Source organism: Salvia hispanica, chromosome 3, assembly GCF_029641045.1.
Source record: "Salvia hispanica isolate PSC_SH4W2 chromosome 3, Shi_PSC_v1, whole genome shotgun sequence".
Lineage (NCBI taxonomy): Eukaryota > Viridiplantae > Streptophyta > Magnoliopsida > Lamiales > Lamiaceae > Salvia > Salvia hispanica.
In genome coordinates this window covers 22,872,151-22,891,024 of record NC_142694.1, presented here as the reverse complement: position 1 = coordinate 22,891,024, position 18,874 = coordinate 22,872,151, and the positions used below count along the sequence as shown (strand labels likewise).

At 34.8% G+C, this 18,874-nt stretch overlaps 1 protein-coding gene across 1 annotated transcript; it reads left to right on the top strand.

Annotated features, from left to right (window-relative positions):
* The first annotated feature begins 10,062 nt into the window (after positions 1–10,062).
* Positions 10,063–13,092, top strand: LOC148930388 (uncharacterized). The gene is made up of 3 exons (XM_089066450.1): positions 10,063–10,238; positions 11,656–12,133; positions 13,087–13,092. The coding sequence occupies exons 1-3, from the start codon at positions 10,063–10,065 to the stop codon at positions 13,090–13,092; spliced, it is 660 nt and encodes a 219-aa protein (XP_088922576.1).
* Positions 13,093–18,874: the final 5,782 nt, after the last annotated feature.

Here is an 18,874-nt window from a genome sequence, read left to right as displayed (position 1 = left end):
AAACATTATTCATGTCAACTACGATGTCAAAACCAAACTTTATTTATGTCAACTACGATGTCAACAACAAACTTTATTTATGTCAATTATTATGTCAACAATAACATTTTACAAATAATTAATGTCAACAACAAATATTTTCATGTCAACGACGTATATTATTTATGTCAACAAAATCGTATTAAAATGTCAACAACTAAAAAATAACACTTATACTCACAAAAAAAAATAACACTTATAATTCACATATCAATAGCCAGATTATCGAATGTCAACAACTCATATTAAAATGTCAACAACTAAAATATAACTTTTATAATTCACATATCAATAGCCAGAATATCAAACGTCAACAACTCATATTAAAATGTGAACAACTAAAATATAACACTTATTATTCACATATCAATAGCCAAAATATCAAATGTCAACAACTTTATTAAAATGTCACCACCGCAGCGCCAATCTTCCTCCCCCTCTTCACCAATTTCTTCTTTCCCCCTCTTTCCCCTGTTCACCGGAGCTAAAAAACTGAGATATATGCATCTCAATTTCCGCCCCATCAGAAGCGACCAACTCCACCGCTTCAGATTCAACTTTTTCCTCAATTTCGAAACCACAGATTGGACTCAACCCCCATTTTATATATTTACACATTGCTAAATTATTCCAACAAACATATCTCAAATTTCAATACATTCAATAAACTAATATTGGAATTAAAAATTAGCTCAGTACTAGTGATTATGATAGCTTTAATCATCAGTCATTAATATTTATCAACTATGATGTCAACAATAACATTTTACAAATAATTAATGTCAACAATAAATATTTTCAAGTCAACGACGTATATTATTTATGTCAACAACAACGTTTTACATATAATTCATGTCAACAACAATGTTTTACATATATAATTTATGTCAACAACATTTTTCATAAAATTTATGCCAACGAGCTATATAATTCATGTAAAAAATAAACATTTTCATGTCAACTACTTATATAATTTATGTCGGCAATATCACAAACATCTTATCTACACAACTAAAAAATTCCAGCAACACAATCGAATTAAAATACACAAATCAACTTGAAAACTAAATGTTCACTTAAGCCGTAGACAAAATCAAGTTTAGTTAAGAATTAAATTACATGATTTTGATTCGAAATCAAGCAAAACGAAGCAAAGGCACTGATTTCACAAACAGATCTAGCAAATTGGATCAGAAACGAAGCAAATGAAAGCAAAACTTACATATTGGAGTTGATCAGAAACAAAAATGAAGCAAATGAAAGCATCTGCACCAGCAGCTTCAGCGTGCACGAGCTCGTCTTACTGCAGATCTCGCCGAAGACGATCTCCAGCATCGATTTGAGCGGAGACGAAGGAGGCATCGGAGACGCCGAGCTTGTCCTTGAGGTACTCGACGAGCTTTTGAGCGTCGGTGAGGGTGAGGTTTGACATCTGGTCGCCGAGCTCGACGACTTTCTCCGGAGCATCGACGGCGGCGGAGGGGAATTCGCCTCCTCATCTTCGCGATCCTCCTCCGATCTGCATCCGATCGGAGAGAAATCGCACGCCGCCGGAGCAGAAGATCATCTCGATCGTCGAATCGAGCGGCGGCGGAGGGGAATTAGCCTTCGCCGGCGCCGACGAGGCTGTCGATGCTGAAGAAGCTGATTCCGTGCACAGTGGAGGGGAAGGTGAAGGAGAGCTTCACGATCGTGAAGAAATCAGAGGATCTGCTGGGGAATTTCAGGCAGTTAATGGTGGATATGATCGTGGAGAAGCAGATGTTAGAGAAGAAGGATTTGGAGCAGCTGCTGTAGTGTTTCTCTCGTTGAATTCAATTGATGAAATTACCAATCTACCATTTCATAATAAATTAATCTAAAAATATTTTTTGTGTGGAAAAATCTGGACCACTCATTTAATAAAAATGAGTGGCTGATATTACATCTCATTTCTCAATTAGCCTAAATAATCTCAATTGATCACAATCCTATATATATATATATATATAGGGGTGCATTACCCTCCTTATCACCCCTTAGTATAAAACATAGGACTAATATAAGCCCTTGGATCTATTAATCTAATGGCTTTGATTAAAAGCATCGCCGTACATTATTATACCAGCTTCGTACATTAAAGGGCAATTTGGGTATATTACTGTTACATCATTTATATGGATTAGTACATTAACTTAATTTGTACATTAATGTGTTTTAATGTATATGCCCCTTCTACGTAATGTAGATTATAATTTTTTTAGACGAAAGTTATATCCATTCCCCTAGGGTTTAGTAATCCATGAGGCTAGGGTGTAGTACCGACTCAGTAACACAACGTTCACTAGGGTAATCTTGTGGATACTATACCCTAGCCCTATGGATGAGTTAACCCTAGGGGACTGGATCTAACTTCCACCGGTTAGTGAACGTTATGTTAATATGATGGTACTACACCCTAGCCCCATGGACTACTAAACCCTTGGTGAATGATGTTAACTTTGGGCCCGATGTGTAATACGATGCTACATTATCATGGGTATATCGTGCATTATCACTGGTATTTCGTACATCACTCGACGACGGGGTATGGATTTGTGAATTTGTGGATGCTATATAGTATAGCTTCCATCCGCGAATTCATACATCGGTACATTATCATGGGTATATCGTCCATTATCATGGTTATATCGTGCATTATCACTGGTATTTCGTACATCACTCTCCGACGGGGTATGGATTTGTGAATTTGTAGATGCTATATAGTATAGCTTTCATTCGCGAATTCATACCCCGGTACATTATCATGGGTATATCGTACATTATCATGGGTACATCATGCATTATCACTGGTATTTCGTACATCACTCTCCGACGGGGTATGGATTTGTGAATTTGTAGATGCTATATAGTATAGCTTCCATCCGCGAATTTATACCCCGGTACATTATCATTGGTATATCGTACATTATCATGGGTACATCATGCATTATCACTGGTATTTCGTACATCACTCTCCGACGGGGTATGGATTTGTGAATTTGTAGATGCTATATAGTATAGCTTCCATCCGCGAATTCATACCCCGGTACATTATCATGGGTATATCGTGCATTATCATGGTTATATCGTGCATTATCACTGGTATTTCGTACATCATTCTCCGACGGGGTATGGATTTGTGAATTTGTAGATGCTATATAGTATAGCTTCCATTCGCGAATTCATACCCTAGTACATTATCATGGGTATGTTGTACATTAACGCTTGAGACCTGTACATTAAAATACAATTTTCATACATTAACATCATGTACTAATAGAACATAATGTACAAATATAACTACATCATGTATCGAAATCATGTATAATTGTGCTTTACCATTTTTACCCTTTTCGATTATTTTATTAATTTTTAAATTCCACGTGGCTTCCATATCAACCATCAGATCACACCTAATCAATGGATGAGATTAGTTTTCTTTTTTAACAGATTTTTACACATTAATCTGAATACACCCCTATATATATATATATATATATATATATATATATATATATATATGGATGTACTAGTATAACAACTAATTTTAAAGTTACAACGTACATCCAACCACGTGCTGCCATGTGGCACGAAAAATGCAATATTGTATACAGAAAAATGCAATACACATTTGTAGAAGCTATGAATGAATTTCGGCGGATTGCATTTTTGTTATATACAGATTGCATTTTTTATCATTGAGTTTTGCATTTTTGATATTGACTGTTTAATTTGCATTTTATATATAGACGAATTGCATTTTTATATGTGAAAATGCAAAACTTAACAATAAAAAATGCAATTTATGTGAAAATGCAAAACTCAACACTATAAAATGCAATTTACATACAACTAAAATGCAATCTGCGAAAATGCATATACAACTAGATTGCATTTTTGTGTTTAAAATATTGCATGTTTTGTGCCACATGGCAGCACCAGATTGGATGTACGTTGTGACTCTAAATAAGGGGCCACCCTAGTGCTCCCCTATATATATAGGATTTTGTTAAAATGACAACACCTCTTAAAGTAACACCATACCACCATTCCTAGCCAATCATTTGTACATGTGGACGAATAATAAGCTGCCATGTGGCAATCATAAAAATTGCTCAAGGGTAAATTTTCACGAACTGCAATATCCAATACACTAGACTGCAATTTTTCCCGACTGCAATATCCAATACGCTAGACTGCAATCTATAGATTGCAGTCTAGCGTTTATACTATTGCAGTCTAGCATATATAATATTGTAGTCTAGCGTGGTGTCACAGTGTCATTTTAAGAGTGTTGTCATTTTAACGCACCCCTATATATATATATATATATATATATATATATATATATATAGAAGTGATTAATGTTTAACTAATTTTAAGTCCATAACTAGAGAATAAATCTCAGCCACAAATTTTAATACTTCAAATTAATCCTATTGCTTAAATATAGCCCAAGGGCATTTATGGAATTCAGTATTACTAATTCAAACAAACGATTTCTTCACCATCACCATATTTCTGTGATTTTCTTAGCTCATTCACGATTCACGATTTCTTCCAAAATTCACGATTCCTGATCGTTATTCATCTGAATTTGTTCATCATGATTCAATTCTAGATTTCAGATTCATCATGATTCCGGATTTGTTCATCTCGTTCGTGATTTCCATATTTCTAATCGTTCGTCAAGTATGATTTCCAGATACGATTCCTGATCGATCGTCCTTCGTCGTGAATTCACATGATTCGATTCTAGATTTCAGATTCATCACGATTCAAGATTTGTTCATCTCCTTTGAGATTCACAATTCACGATTTCTTCCAAAATTCACGATTCCTGATCGTTAATTCTCTGGATTTGTTCATCATGATTCAATTCTAGATTTCACGATTCCAGATTTGTTCGTCTTGTTCGTGATTTCCAGATTTCTAATCATTCGTCAAGCATGATTTCCAGATTCAATTCCTAATGGATCGTCCTTCGTCGTGAATTCACATGATTCAATTCCATATTTCAAATTTATCAATTTTCCAGATTTGTTCATCTCGTTCGTGATTTCCAGATTTCTAATCGTTCGTCAAGCATGATTTCCAGATTTGATTCCTGATCGATCGTCCTTCGTCGTGAATTCTCATGATTCGATTCCAGATTCCAGATTCATCACGATTCCAGATTTCAGAATCTAGCAGAAATAGTTCACTTTGTATAATGTTTAGTTCACTTTTGAATGATTTTTAATATTTGAGTGAAGAATATTGGTTATAGTGTACTGTTTTTTTATATAGTGAAGTATATTGCTCATAAAGTGAAGTATATTGAACATATAGTGAAGTATATTGAGCATACCTTATGGTGTACTGTTTTTTCATTCCAGTGAAGTAAATATGATTTTTAATTTTGCATAAAGTGAAGTATATTGAGCATAAAGTGAAGTATATTTATGCATAAAGGGTAATGTTCTAATGATGAACTGTTTTTTCTTTCATATAGTGAAGTATATTGAGCATAAACTGAAGTATATTAAGCATAAAGTGAAGTATATTGTGCATGTCTTATAGTCTACTATTTTTTTCATTTTCAGTGAAGTATATTGTGTATATAGTGATGTAAATTGAACGTACCTTATAGTTTACAATTTTTTAACTACAATGAAGTATATTGTGCATATAGTGAACTATTATATGCTTATAGTGAAGTATAATAACTTTACAGTGAATTACAGTGAAACAAATATGCTCTATAGTGAAGCAAATATGTTCTACAGTGAAGTAAATAGTCAACATAATACTCCATCCGTCCCATTAAATATGCAACATTTGCTTTTCGACACGGGATTTTATGTAGTGTTGTGAGTTAATAAATAGAGAGTAAAGTACGAGAGAAGAAAAAGTAGAGAGATTATTGTTTCCATTTTCAGAAACGTTTCATTTTTAATGGGAAAAACCAAAAAAAAAACGTTAGATTTCGAATGGGACAAGGGGAGTATTTAATTTTATTGAAACGGATGAGCTTTATATTGAACATAATGACAAATATTATGAACTATATCATTTTCATACAAATGGGCATGAACGCTTGAAGTTTATAATAATTTTTCCACATCTATTTTCATGTTGTTGCTACATTCTTGATAATGCTTTGATGTTGTCGCCAAGTTATTCAATGATTCATGGTTTGTTTCCGACAACATTTATGCGCTGCAATACTTTGTTCTTAGCCTTGGAGTATTCCCTTGCTGCTTCTTTTAGGCAATACATTTTCAATCTTGTCCCCGCTCACCATAGTAACAGTCACCATATACTTCACGTACTCTAAGGTCTATACACTTCACTGAAACCAGTAAACAAAAAATACTATAAGACACACATCATATACTTCACTCTAAGCACGTTTTACTTCACTGAAATGAAAAAACAGAGCAATATAAGCATGGATCACAAACACTTCACTCTAACCATGAAATACTTCACTCTAAGCACGTTTTACTTCACTGAAATGAAAAACAGAGCAATATAAGCATGGATCACAAACACTTCACTCTAAGCATGGAAGACTTCACTCCAAACACGTTTTACTTCACTGAAATGAAAAAATAGTGCACTATAAGCATGGATCACAATCACTTCACTCTAAACACGTTTTACTTCACTGAAATGAAAAAATAGTGCACTTTTAAGCATGGATCACAAACACTTTACTCTAACCATATTTTACTTCACTAAAATGAAAAAACAGAGTAATATAAGCATGGATCACAAACACTTCACTCTAAGCATGAAATACTTCACTCTAAGCACGTTTTACTTCACTGAAATGAAAAAATAGTGCACTATAAGCATGGATCACAAACACTTCACTCTAATCATGGAATACTTCACTCTAAGCACGTTTTACTTCATTGAAATGAAAACCAGAGCAATATAAGCATGGATCTCAAGCACTTCACTCTAAGCATGGAATACTTCACTCTAAACACGTTTTACTTCACTGAAATAAAAAAAAAATAGTGCATTATAAGCATGGATCACAAACACTTCACTCTAACCATGGAATACTTCACTCTAAGCATATTTTAATTCACTAAAATGAAAAAACAGAGTAATATAAGCATGGATCACAAACACTTCACACTAAGCATGGAATACTTCACTCTAAGCATGTTTTACTTCACTGAAATGATAATATAGAGCAATATAAGCATGGAACATTAACACTTTACTCTAACCATGAAATACTTCACTTTAAGCATATTTTACTTCACTAAAATGAAAAAAAACTGAGCAATATATCACTTCACTCTTAGCATTTATCAGTTCACTTTAAACTCTATACACTTCACTGAAATCACAAAAAAACTACACTGAAATTAAGAAAATCAAAGCAATAAATAGGAATGACTCACAATCAGCGATTTTGAGTATCCAGCCGGATTCTCTAGTTGTGAATCTGCTTTGACATTTAAAAGCTACAAAATAAAATTAAATCTAAATCAGATGAAAAAATGTTAATGGAAAATGAGTTCTAAGTTGGTAGGAACGATTTCTTACATTTTGAGAAATCTTTATGTTTTGATTATATTTGTTCGATGTTGACAATGGTGGAACGTTGAGTTCTAAATCGTTAGGAATGTTAACGATAACAAAATGAGGCAACGGCAACAGCGTTGACGTTGAGTGAGAATGAAAAGAAGAGAAGAAAACAGAAGAGAGAATCGAGCTTGAGAGACGATTTTCATAAATGAGAGACTAATTAGAGTTTAACCCTAATTTTATTTGTGAAATGACCATTATACCTCCGTCTTGTTATAGTGAAGTAAATCTGTGATAGAGTGAATTGATTTCTCCTTCAAATTCAAAATCACATGTGTTATTACTAGCTCTTGATTTTTTTGATCTTGTGGTTGTAATTTGTTCTCTAGTTATGTGCTTAGTGGGCACTTACCCTATATCACTACTATATATATATATATATATATATATATATATATATATTTTTAAATGAAAGTAGTATAACTTTAAGATTAAATTTACTAATATTATATGATATATATGCATAATTGTAGAGTTAAAGAATTTTTTTTGTTTATAGATTATAAAGAATATTATTTTGTGATTTTGCAATAATAATATTTATACAAATGACAAAATAAAAGAAATTACAAAAAATTACTAATCTGAGAAAAAAACAAGAATAAATTTGATTACAAGATAAATTTATTAATCTAGCTTTTAGAAAACCTACTAATATAGTAATAATAAAAAAAAAACAAATAGATTAAAAATCAAATAAGATGGAAAAAAAAATCCAAAGAATCAAAATAGATTTAGAAAACAAAAGCGCCCAAATCTAAAACCTAACGTGAGAAAATACACAGAATCAAAGCAGATGTAGAAATCAAAATTCGAACACAGGAACAGGACCTCCTGTTTGCAGGCCATGTTGGAAACCATCTGCGCTACATTGAACCCTAAACCTGGCTTCCTCTCCCTATTCCCATTCGCTTCTCTCTCCCAAACTAACTGGACGAGGCGCAGTTGCACCAATAGCGCCATCAATGAGCTCAGCCTAACCATCTCTCCTTCCATGCTCAGTATCAGCCTCACCCCTGCCCCACCGACAATATCACAAGCATCAATAGCGAAATGGAGGATGCCACCTTAGGATATCTTTTCACATGATTAATCTGCAGAGCTACGAATATGCATATCAGGGTGTTGGATACCAACACCATCGCTGTCTCCAAGTCTGTTCTCCATGTAGTGCGCGCACCCTCCTCCATGTAATAGAAAGCGGACTGCATTGTCATGTCGTGGAAGTAGAGAGGGTCTGTTTTGGCTCGCGTACTCTTGATGCCTCCCTTGGCTTGAGAAAACTCAAGTGTCACGAGAATCTCACAGTTGCTGTTCCTGCAGCCCACCATGCAGAGGCAACCGGTTTCAGCATCGTACACTCCTTCAGCTGTGATCTCCACTTGATCATTTGCATTTATTGACCAATTGAGACTGGTAAACAGCGAGCCATACTTGAGTTCTGAAGAAGAGCTCAAGCTTATCATATAGCTCATATTTGAGTGGGATGTGTTGTGAGGTGAAACGATCGTTTTCTTGTTTTTGTACGCACCATTTTCGACCCAAAGTGGTGAAGCATACACCCATGCGATTTGTTGGCCTTTTAAATTATGCAGAGACAGATCGAGTTGCATTTTATCAGAATGCACATCAGGATATGTATTCTTCCCACTCTTTTTCGCGGCACATGAGCTTCTTCTCACTTGACCTAATTTTGTGTACTAATATCTCACATCTGGGAGGGTGATGAGGCCAAATCCATCAGATTTTATAAGATTAATAGATCCAAAGTAGCTAGAGTCATGGATGCGCCTAGTGCTCCAATACCGGCCAACGAGTTTGGGCTCATTTCTGATGGTGAAGACTGAAGTGTAGCTGAGGCTCAACCTCATTCTACAGTCCGCTTTCTCATCAGCAGAGCGATTCAACGAATCTAGTAATCTGCACGCAACGCCTGAAAGCTCTCTCTTGTCATCGTCCCAAAACGCCTCCCCAATGACCGTGGAGTTGAGGCCGAAGCCTTGACCATACGTGGTATTCTGAAATGTGGCAATATACCTCATCTTTCTCTGCGGTGGAGAGCACTGGATGGGAATGAAGAGCAGAAAGGAACCATGCTCCACCTCCAAAACTATTTTTTCTCCCGTGAACACCCAACATCCAGCATTGGGGCCAGCAGAAAAAATGTCAGCTTCATGATACACTTGAGAAAGAAGAGAATAGTTGTATGATGCAGCAAGCTGTAGAAAACTGAAAAGAGATAACGGGTCAAAATAGGCAGGAGTGGCACAAACAGTGCTGCTCAGGCTCCCACTTATGTAGGAATTAAAAAGAGTTGGATTAGCCTTGGCAGTAGTTGAGATGAAGAACAGCATCAAGAATGGTGGGATTACCATCAACCACCCAAGAAGCAGATCCAACCATCATAAGATGCCTGCTCTTGTCAGACCACAAACCTTCCAGCCAGAATCTGATCATCCCTTGTGCCCTGCTTGTGGTTGCGTAGCTGTGATCCGTGCCATCGTACCAGTATGGGAACTGGACGAGCAAGTAGCCTCGGACTCGGTAGACACCAGAGTCATTGGTTTTGCGATGGTCTTGGATTTGTAATCTGGCGTATTTGCGAACAGAGTTGTAAAAACGAGTGTTGTTTGGTAACTTGCCAATGAGTGCTTCTTCACCTATGTAGTAAGATGTGAAAAAAGAGAGCGTAGGTGACGTTCGGTTGCCATGACTAATTATCATGAGACTATCCATCTAGGATTAAGTTGTAGGATTATTTTAGTTGGAGGGGGAGGCTATGACTAATTATCATGGGACTATCCATCTAGGATTAAGTTGAGGGGGTCAATCTTATAGACCAAACATGATACATATTTAATCATGAGATTTAGTCTTGCCAACCGAACACCCCCGTAGAGTATAATTCGTCAACACTTACAGTTGGGATGGATTTGGAATCTACCCAAGAAGAAGAAGCAAACACAAACAAGCATACACAAATGAACAGCTGCATTATAGCAAGATGGTTGAATCAATGCTACAACAAGCTATGCAAGTGCAACAATACCCAAAATTATACTCCCTCCGTTCCAGATAATTTGGGACATTTTAACTCGGCACGGATTTTAAGAAATCTAATGGAAAGTGAGTTGAAAAGGTTGGTGGGATGTGGGTCCTACTTTTAAAGTATTAGTTTTATAATAAAATGTGAGTATGAATGAGTTAGTGGAATATGAGGTCCACTACTAAAAATGGTAAAAGTGAAATGGGACAAATTATGTGGGATGATCCGAAATTAAATACTGGGTCGAATTATCTGGGACGGAGGGAGTAAGTACTAGCAAGGCTAATAGTCAACTACAACTTCCTCGAATTTGCTGGCATGATAAATTTAATTAAACTAATAGTAGTATTTTATTTTTGGGCTAATGAATAATGCTTTCACCAAACTGGATTAAATTAATACTTTTAACACCAAATGAACAATTTGTTCTTAAGTTTAAATATGATGGCTAAATAATGGATTAAATAAATGGCAGTTTAATTATGTAAAAGCAATTCAATTATACTTGCATGTGAGATACTACAATTTCGAGTTGACTATCAGCGCTCCTTTTCCATTTCTTCTTGGGAAGAATGATTTACAACTTATATCATAACTAATTTGGAAATGGTTTTGAACTTATAGAGCTTTTAACTATTGGGATATGAGTAAAAGGCCAAAATTGGTCCTGAATATATGGCTCATTTTATGATTTCGGTCCTAAACTTTATCTTTTTAATTTTTTGGTCCTGCACATTTTAAATCGGATCACAATTGGTCCTCCGTCAATAGTTCTGTTAATTTTATAACAGTCAACGGGTTTAACCCAATTTTGACCAAATTAGAATTTTAATTCTGATTTTTTACTCCTTAATTATTTTTCTAATTAGGCTAGTCATGAACTTATCCAAGTTTCCAAGGAAAGAAGAAGAAGTATCCTTTATTGAAATCAGGCTCTATTTGTTGATGTGATGAAGAGTGAGTGTGATTCTTCTTCTCTTGTGGCCAAAAATTCGCTCCTCAAAGCCCAATTCCTGCAAAAACTGGCAATCCGTCATGGAGGAGATCGAGCGGATGCACAACCACCGCCGCAAGCACAAGAAGCGCCCCCCGTGGGCCGCCGCGCTAGGCTTCAAGAAGGAGGCAATGCAGTTTTTGACATGCCTGCGCAACCTCCGCTTCGACTTCCGCTGCTTGGGATCCATCCTCGCCGCCGAGATCAGCTCCGACGACGATGACAAGGGCTCCTCTGGAGGAGCTGTGTTTTCGAAGTGGTTCATGATTTTGCAAGAGGAGAATAATAGTCAATTGAGGAAAGATGAGAGTGTGGCGGCGATTGAGGAGGCATCGGAGGCGCCGGCGCCGGCGAATGCGTTGATGCTGATGCGGTGCAGGTCGGCGCTGGCGAAGAGCTGGCTAGAGGAGCGAGAGGAGAAGAGAGAAATCATAATTCAAGTCTTATTTGGTCAAAATTGGGTTAAACTCGTTGACTGTTATAAAATCGACGGAACTATTGACGGAGGACCAATTGTGATCCGATTTGAAATATGCAGGACAAAAAAATCAAAAAGATAAAGTTTAGGACCGAAATCATAAAATGACCATATGTTCAGGACCAGTTTTGGTCTTTATTCTTGGGATATTGGTCTCTAAAACCATGAACTTTGTCCAAAATTTGGTATTTTCCATAAATTTTAAAATTGGTTTAAAATATCACAAACTTTGCACTTTTTTTGGTATTTCCCAAACTGATCCAAATAAGATATTTTCATAAAAATCTTATTTTACGTGAGCAACCGTGATACGTTTTATGGTATTTTAAACCACTTTTTAAGTTCATAACAAATAAGATAAAAAGTCACATAGAAAACGACATTGATTTAATTGTGTCAAGTATGATAAAAAAAAAGCCTTATAAGTTAGTCAAATATGGTCATAACATACCGTGGGAAATACCAAACAAAGTGCAAAGTTTGTGATATTCTAAACCAATTTTAAAGTTCATGGGAAATACTAAATTTTGGGCAAAGTTCATGACTTTAGAGACCAATATCCCTTAACTATTTTACTATGGTTGTGGCGTGGTGATTGTACGTTTAATTTATAAATGTTGTGTATTGATATTCTGCATAATAGACTGGTCGTGAAACATATCAGTAAAGTATTTGATGCGATCAATTCCTTGTAAAATAGTATTTCATAGTTCAATTATGATAAAAAAATCACAATGATAAATTTTGGTTATCTAACAGGCAAGAATGCAGTCTGTTTATATTTTCCATACCTTGATTATTTAATAATACTAGTATGGTGTAGCACTGAAACAATCAAACGATATGATAAGTCTTTGTTGTTATTTACCGAAGACAAGGATTCAATTATTATTGATGCATTAATTGATGCAATAGGTGTGAGTTTGTCGCAATCCAAATTAATTCTTATATCTTGGACAATATTAATGTATATATGGCAGTGCTATTTTTGTTAATGCACTTAATCGTGTGATGAAAAACCGTTTTATTAATATCCCTAAAAGGAAATAAAAAGTTTTTATTATTATTTGCAAATTCTAAATTTTATAGAGTGAACTATATAAATATTACTTAATCTTTCACTCTCGCACAAAAATGATACCTGATATTTGTTTTATATCATTTTTGGTACCTTGTGACAAAAACAACACTAGGTACCAAACATGTGATTTTGATTCATAGATGGTATCTTCAAAAATTTCAATTAAATAATAACTAAACATGTGATTTTTTGACCTTTCTTCTTTCCTTTTTCTTCTTAGTTTCTATTTTCTCTTCTTTCTTTTTCTTTATTTTCTTTCTTTTTTAATAATTTAAGCATACACCTAATTGACATTCATAATTTAAATTAAAAATAAAATGTCTGATTAAATCAATTGTTTAAACTAATTAAATTAATTGAATATTTATAATTTAATTTTTAATACCATTTTAGAACTAAAATACCTAATTAAAAATGTTTCATTATTTTATATCATTATAAATATAATTCATAATTTTATATTTTATAAGACTATATTGAGTAGTTATTAATAAGATAAAATAATAATTATTATTATTATTATTATTATTATTTAATATTATATAATTTATATTTTAAATAAGTAGTATATTATACTTATTTATTAATTAGGAGATATTAATATTATAATAATATAATAATAATTAAATATAATTAAAACTATAACTATAATTAAGTATGATTCATAATTTGAATTATACTTCCTCTGTCACACGAAAATATGGGCAATGGATATGGCACGGGAATTAAGACAAAATTGATAAAGTAAGAGGATAGGAGAATGGTATGGTTAAGTAAGAGTTTCCACAATAGGCGGAACAGTCACACCACAGCTACAATAAAACTTGTCCTCCTAGTTATCACAGCCACAAAAAACTCTTTCACCACATCATCACAGTCACAAAATAAAATCACATTATTTTTCAACCGCCGCCTCGGCCACCACACCCCCGCATATGCGGCTCTTCCTCCACCGTCGTGGCACCCTCCGTCCCTACAATAGACTGTCGCGGAGGCCTTATTGTGGACACTCTAAGAGAGAGGAGGAGAATGATAGTTAAAGTAATGTTAGTAAATAGTGGGACCTACATTAAATGTACATATTTTTGTGGGACAGGCGAAAATGGAAAGTGCACATATTTTTATGGGACGGATGAAGTATTAAAAAATCAATTAAATATTAATTTATAACATCATAATAATAATATTAGTAATAATTAATAATAAGTATAGAAGATAAAGATAGAGATAGAGAAGATATATAGTACCTCAGTCCACGAAAAATATGACACATTTGCCATCTTTGGTTGTCCACGAAAAATAGGGCACATTCAAAAAAGGAAAGTTTTCAACAACTTCTCTCTTACTTTTTTCCCTTCTCTCCAACTAATAATATGGACTCCACATTCCACTAACACTACTTCTCTCTTACTTTTTTCTCTTCTCTCTTATTTTTTCCCATCTCTCTTACTTTACCAACTAGTGTCAACACCCGTGCTATGCACGGGACATAAGATTTTTAAATTATATGTAAATAAAGATAAAAGAGTATGAGTTAGTTAGAACAAAAAATTAGTAGTTAAAATAAATACAGAATAGAAAGAAAAAGAAAATAAAATATGTGCAAATAAAGACAAAAGTAACAACTGAATAAATGGCATCTCACCAAAATATGATCTACAAAACACCAATAGTTCATAAGTTTTGGAAAACCCTATCATCATCTACATGTTTACAAACTAAAATCTTCAGACCTGCACGACTCGTAACTCTAGATATAGCAACATACAATTGTCCATGACTGAAGACTGGTTTCCATAAGAATAACCCAACATGAGCTAAAGATTAACCTTGATTTTGTTAATTGTCATTGTATACGACATAGTCAAAGGAAATTGTCGTCGTTGAAATTTGAATGGCAACCTTAGATCAGAAGGAATTAAAGAAATTTGAGAGATCAAAACTTTATGCCCAACATTATGGCCAGCCAACACTTGTGTCTCCAAAACATAATCACATCATGTAATTAGCAATCTTGTGCCATTACATAATCCATTCGAGTGATCTATATTCCTTAGCAGCATAGCATTATAGAAGTACCAACTTTCAGCAACAATTCATGATTATGTGTAGCTGAACGTTTAAAATTATTCAAAAACTCAACAGAATGTATCTTGGCTAAACAAAAAGAACGCACCACAAACCCACTCTAAATGAAATATTTTCACATTCGACAAACGATTTGATACAATTTTAATTTATAATATGAGTGGAGTAAAATAAAATAAAATAAAACAAATTGTAACACTCCAAACTGTGAAAATTAAAATATTTTGAATATAAGTTAGAAATTTATTAGATAAAATAAATCTAGTTAAAAAAAATAGAATAGAAAGAATAAATCATTATAGAATTAGACAGAATTAGACAGTAATGGAATATGTATATGGAGCACATAAATAAATAATCACATTAAAATACATGAATAAGGAAGTAGAAAAAAAATAATAATAATAAAATAAGAAGAAACATAAATTAACTTTCATCAATTCACGTGTGGGTTAGTGATACTACAAAAATTAAAAAAAAAAATAAAAGAGTATGGTTGGGAAGTTAAAAAGACTCACTTTTTTTTTTCATTCCCTCTCTCTTGAATCTTCTACCTCACTATCGAACTCTCCCCCTCTCATGTGAATAGTATAAATAGATGTATCACTATTAAAGGAAGGGGGTTCTTCACAAGCGACCTTACTCGTCTCTCCCATTTCTATTTGGGTATCCTCTCTTCTCTCTTTCTCCTTCTTGAAAATACTCCATCAGCTGTTATACTTAACCTTGTGATGCACTTTTTATTAGCACTAAATAAACCTGCAAGTATACAAAGTATATAGCATAGCTAAAGGTTAGTACCGGATATCGAACACGGGGAAGACGAACACAAAGTGTCTATCCTCTACTAAGACTCAAATACTATCTGCAAAAACAAGTGGGTTTTGAAAACTTTTGGAAAACTAAAAACAATAGAAAGCATAGACCAACTAAAAGCGAATAAAACACGGAGAAAGACGATAGAGATAAGAGAATCCCAGGGATGTGTGTTCACAGTTATGGTTATACAAAATTCCAACTACAATACCCTAGCACAGTTATTACTTTGATAGAACGAATCACCTAGCTTATGCTCATGCGATACAAACGTTGATTACAAGATTAGGGTTGTCAATCCTAACACGTAACTCCAAAAAGCTCCTAAGACCCTTGAAAAGTCCTCACTCTCAATTAACAGTGTCGTTTTAAGGGAAGCTAACTGTAGCGTCTACTAAGTGGATCTAACTCGCTAGAACTCTGTCACACTTATAAGGCAAGTTATATTAAATCGTACACGATTGTGTCACTCAATCGTGTAGCATCAAAACTACTTAGGGAAGAAACAAAGTAAAAACAAAACGGATATTAAATAGAAAAAGGAATTGTATAAACCAATAAAAGTTACTAACACATCCCTAGAATCCTATGAGTTTAGTTACACATAAATGAATAAGCTAAAAACATAGATTGAAGGGAAGACAATTTGAACATAAAACTAAAGCAAATAAAACCCGTAGGTTGAATCCTTGTCGTTCTTGATGTTCTTGAGATCCTTCTCCAACTCCTTGCACCAATGAAGTACTCTAGGTCTTGATCTCTATGAAGTATTTTTCAAGTAGAAGTTCTCTTTTTTTGATAAAGCTTGAGGTCTTATTTATAGGGGAAAGCCATTCCTTGTTGTAGAAGGAAAAGATCTCCAAAATATGGTAAATCTGGGCGCAAATCTAGGGCTTCTCGAATTCGCCGCCTTTCTCCGGCGGGCCGCCGCACCTTGGCCGGCGGTCGCCGCGTTGGAGTCCAGAGAGTCTGTTCCTCAGCGGCGGACTGCCGTACGCCTTCCGACGGTCGTCGGACGACACTTTTCTTCCAAGCACATTTTAGGCGGACCGCTACATTGATCTGCCCACCGGGCGCCGGCGGTCGCCGCACACATCCGCAGCGGTCGCCGGTCGTCGTCTGACTCCAGATTTCCAAACTTGGCGTTTGGGCTCCCTTTTTCGGCTCAATTATGCACATTTCTCATAAAACATGTCAAAATACCAAAATAGACAAAATATGCAAATAATGGACGTGTAGAGTGACTTTGACATTAAAAACGGACCAAATAATGGCCTTAAAACAGTGCAAAATCCGAGCGTATCACCTTGGCGGAAATCGGCGACTACCGACCAACACTTGACCATCGCCTCCGACAGCCCCTGCACCTTCTTCTTTCCCATTTTGATACCATATCTAATTTACTTACTACACAGCACATATAAGTTTAATATTGTAGTTCCCTCTTCTCTTGAAATTAGGATTAAGTTAATCCTATTAGATTCTGATGTTAGATGGAATTAGAAGATTAGTTGTCTCTAAACTTGAATTTGTGTAAATTGGTATCTTTATCTTCAGAGCTTAACTCTCGATTCTTACGGTAGGAAATTTAAATGATGAAATATTATAGTGGATTCTTAATTGATTTTCCATTTATGAAGAATTTAAGGTCTTGGAGATTTAATGCACATTGAATTCTAGATTTATGCTAGTGTTTGTATTTTTAATAGTCATCTAAATTCTTAGTGTGATGGAATTATATTTCTATATATGATTATGAACTGTGGTTTGAATGTTAATGTGTGTTATAAGATGATGTATGGTAGAATGTGTTGAGCATATATCCATTTGAATAGCTTGTGAAATTTCTGTCAAATATGTTGTGAGTTCCCTATTGAGTCTAACTGTTGTTAGGGAGATTCAAAATAGAGAACAGAAAAACGGATATCTGAAAGTCGTGCAAAACACTTTCAGATCAAATCAATTTCGGTGTTTCTACCAAAGTTATTTGATCGGATAAAATTCAGAAAGTGCAGAACCTTCTTATGTTTATTCGAGATAATGAACCAGAAGACTTGATCGGATTTTGAAGAAGATGAACCGATGCAGCTGTTGACGAAACAGTGCATCCGTTGGGATTTAACTGAAAATAACTGATTTTCAAAAAGGTTTTTCGGATGAATTTCTGAAACAGCAACTTCGTTGGAAATAAAAAATTTCAGCTCGACCCCAGCCAGTTGGACCCCGCTACCCGGGGGCGCTACCCCCGGACCCCCGTTCATCTGTTTTAGGGGCTTCGCCCCTAACATCATAATGAATTCAAATAAACGTGCACTCCGCACCTCCATACTTAAATGATGTATCATTATAACAATAACCGATCAATCAAGTTAATCCAATTACACTAAAATATCCAACATTCCTCCCCTATTTTAGTGCAATCCTTGATTAACTAAAACAAGTCATCTCAAACATTCAAACTTTTGCATAAATGAAATATCATAACGATTGAATTCCATATTAGTACATTACACATTCCAAATATTCGAATACCCCGGGTATCTCTAAGGATTGAACCCTGGGAACTCACATTGAATACACGAAGATAATGTACACAAAAGTTTACATACGAATATGTTCTATCTTGACACTATATTTTACTAGCATATGTCCTTATCCTTCATAAACACGTCGAAACCAAGTCCCAGTTTCTTGAAGCGGCTAAACTTCATGCTTATA

Bases quoted from the DNA above. Each gene is read 5' to 3' on its own strand.
- LOC148930388 (XM_089066450.1), top strand. From the start codon at position 10,063: ATGCCTGCTCTTGTCAGACCACAAACCTTCCAGCCAGAATCTGATCAT. The intron at 10,239-11,655 runs GTAATCTGGCGT...GATGTGATGAAG, and splicing joins TTTGCGATGGTCTTGGATTT to AGTGAGTGTGATTCTTCTTC.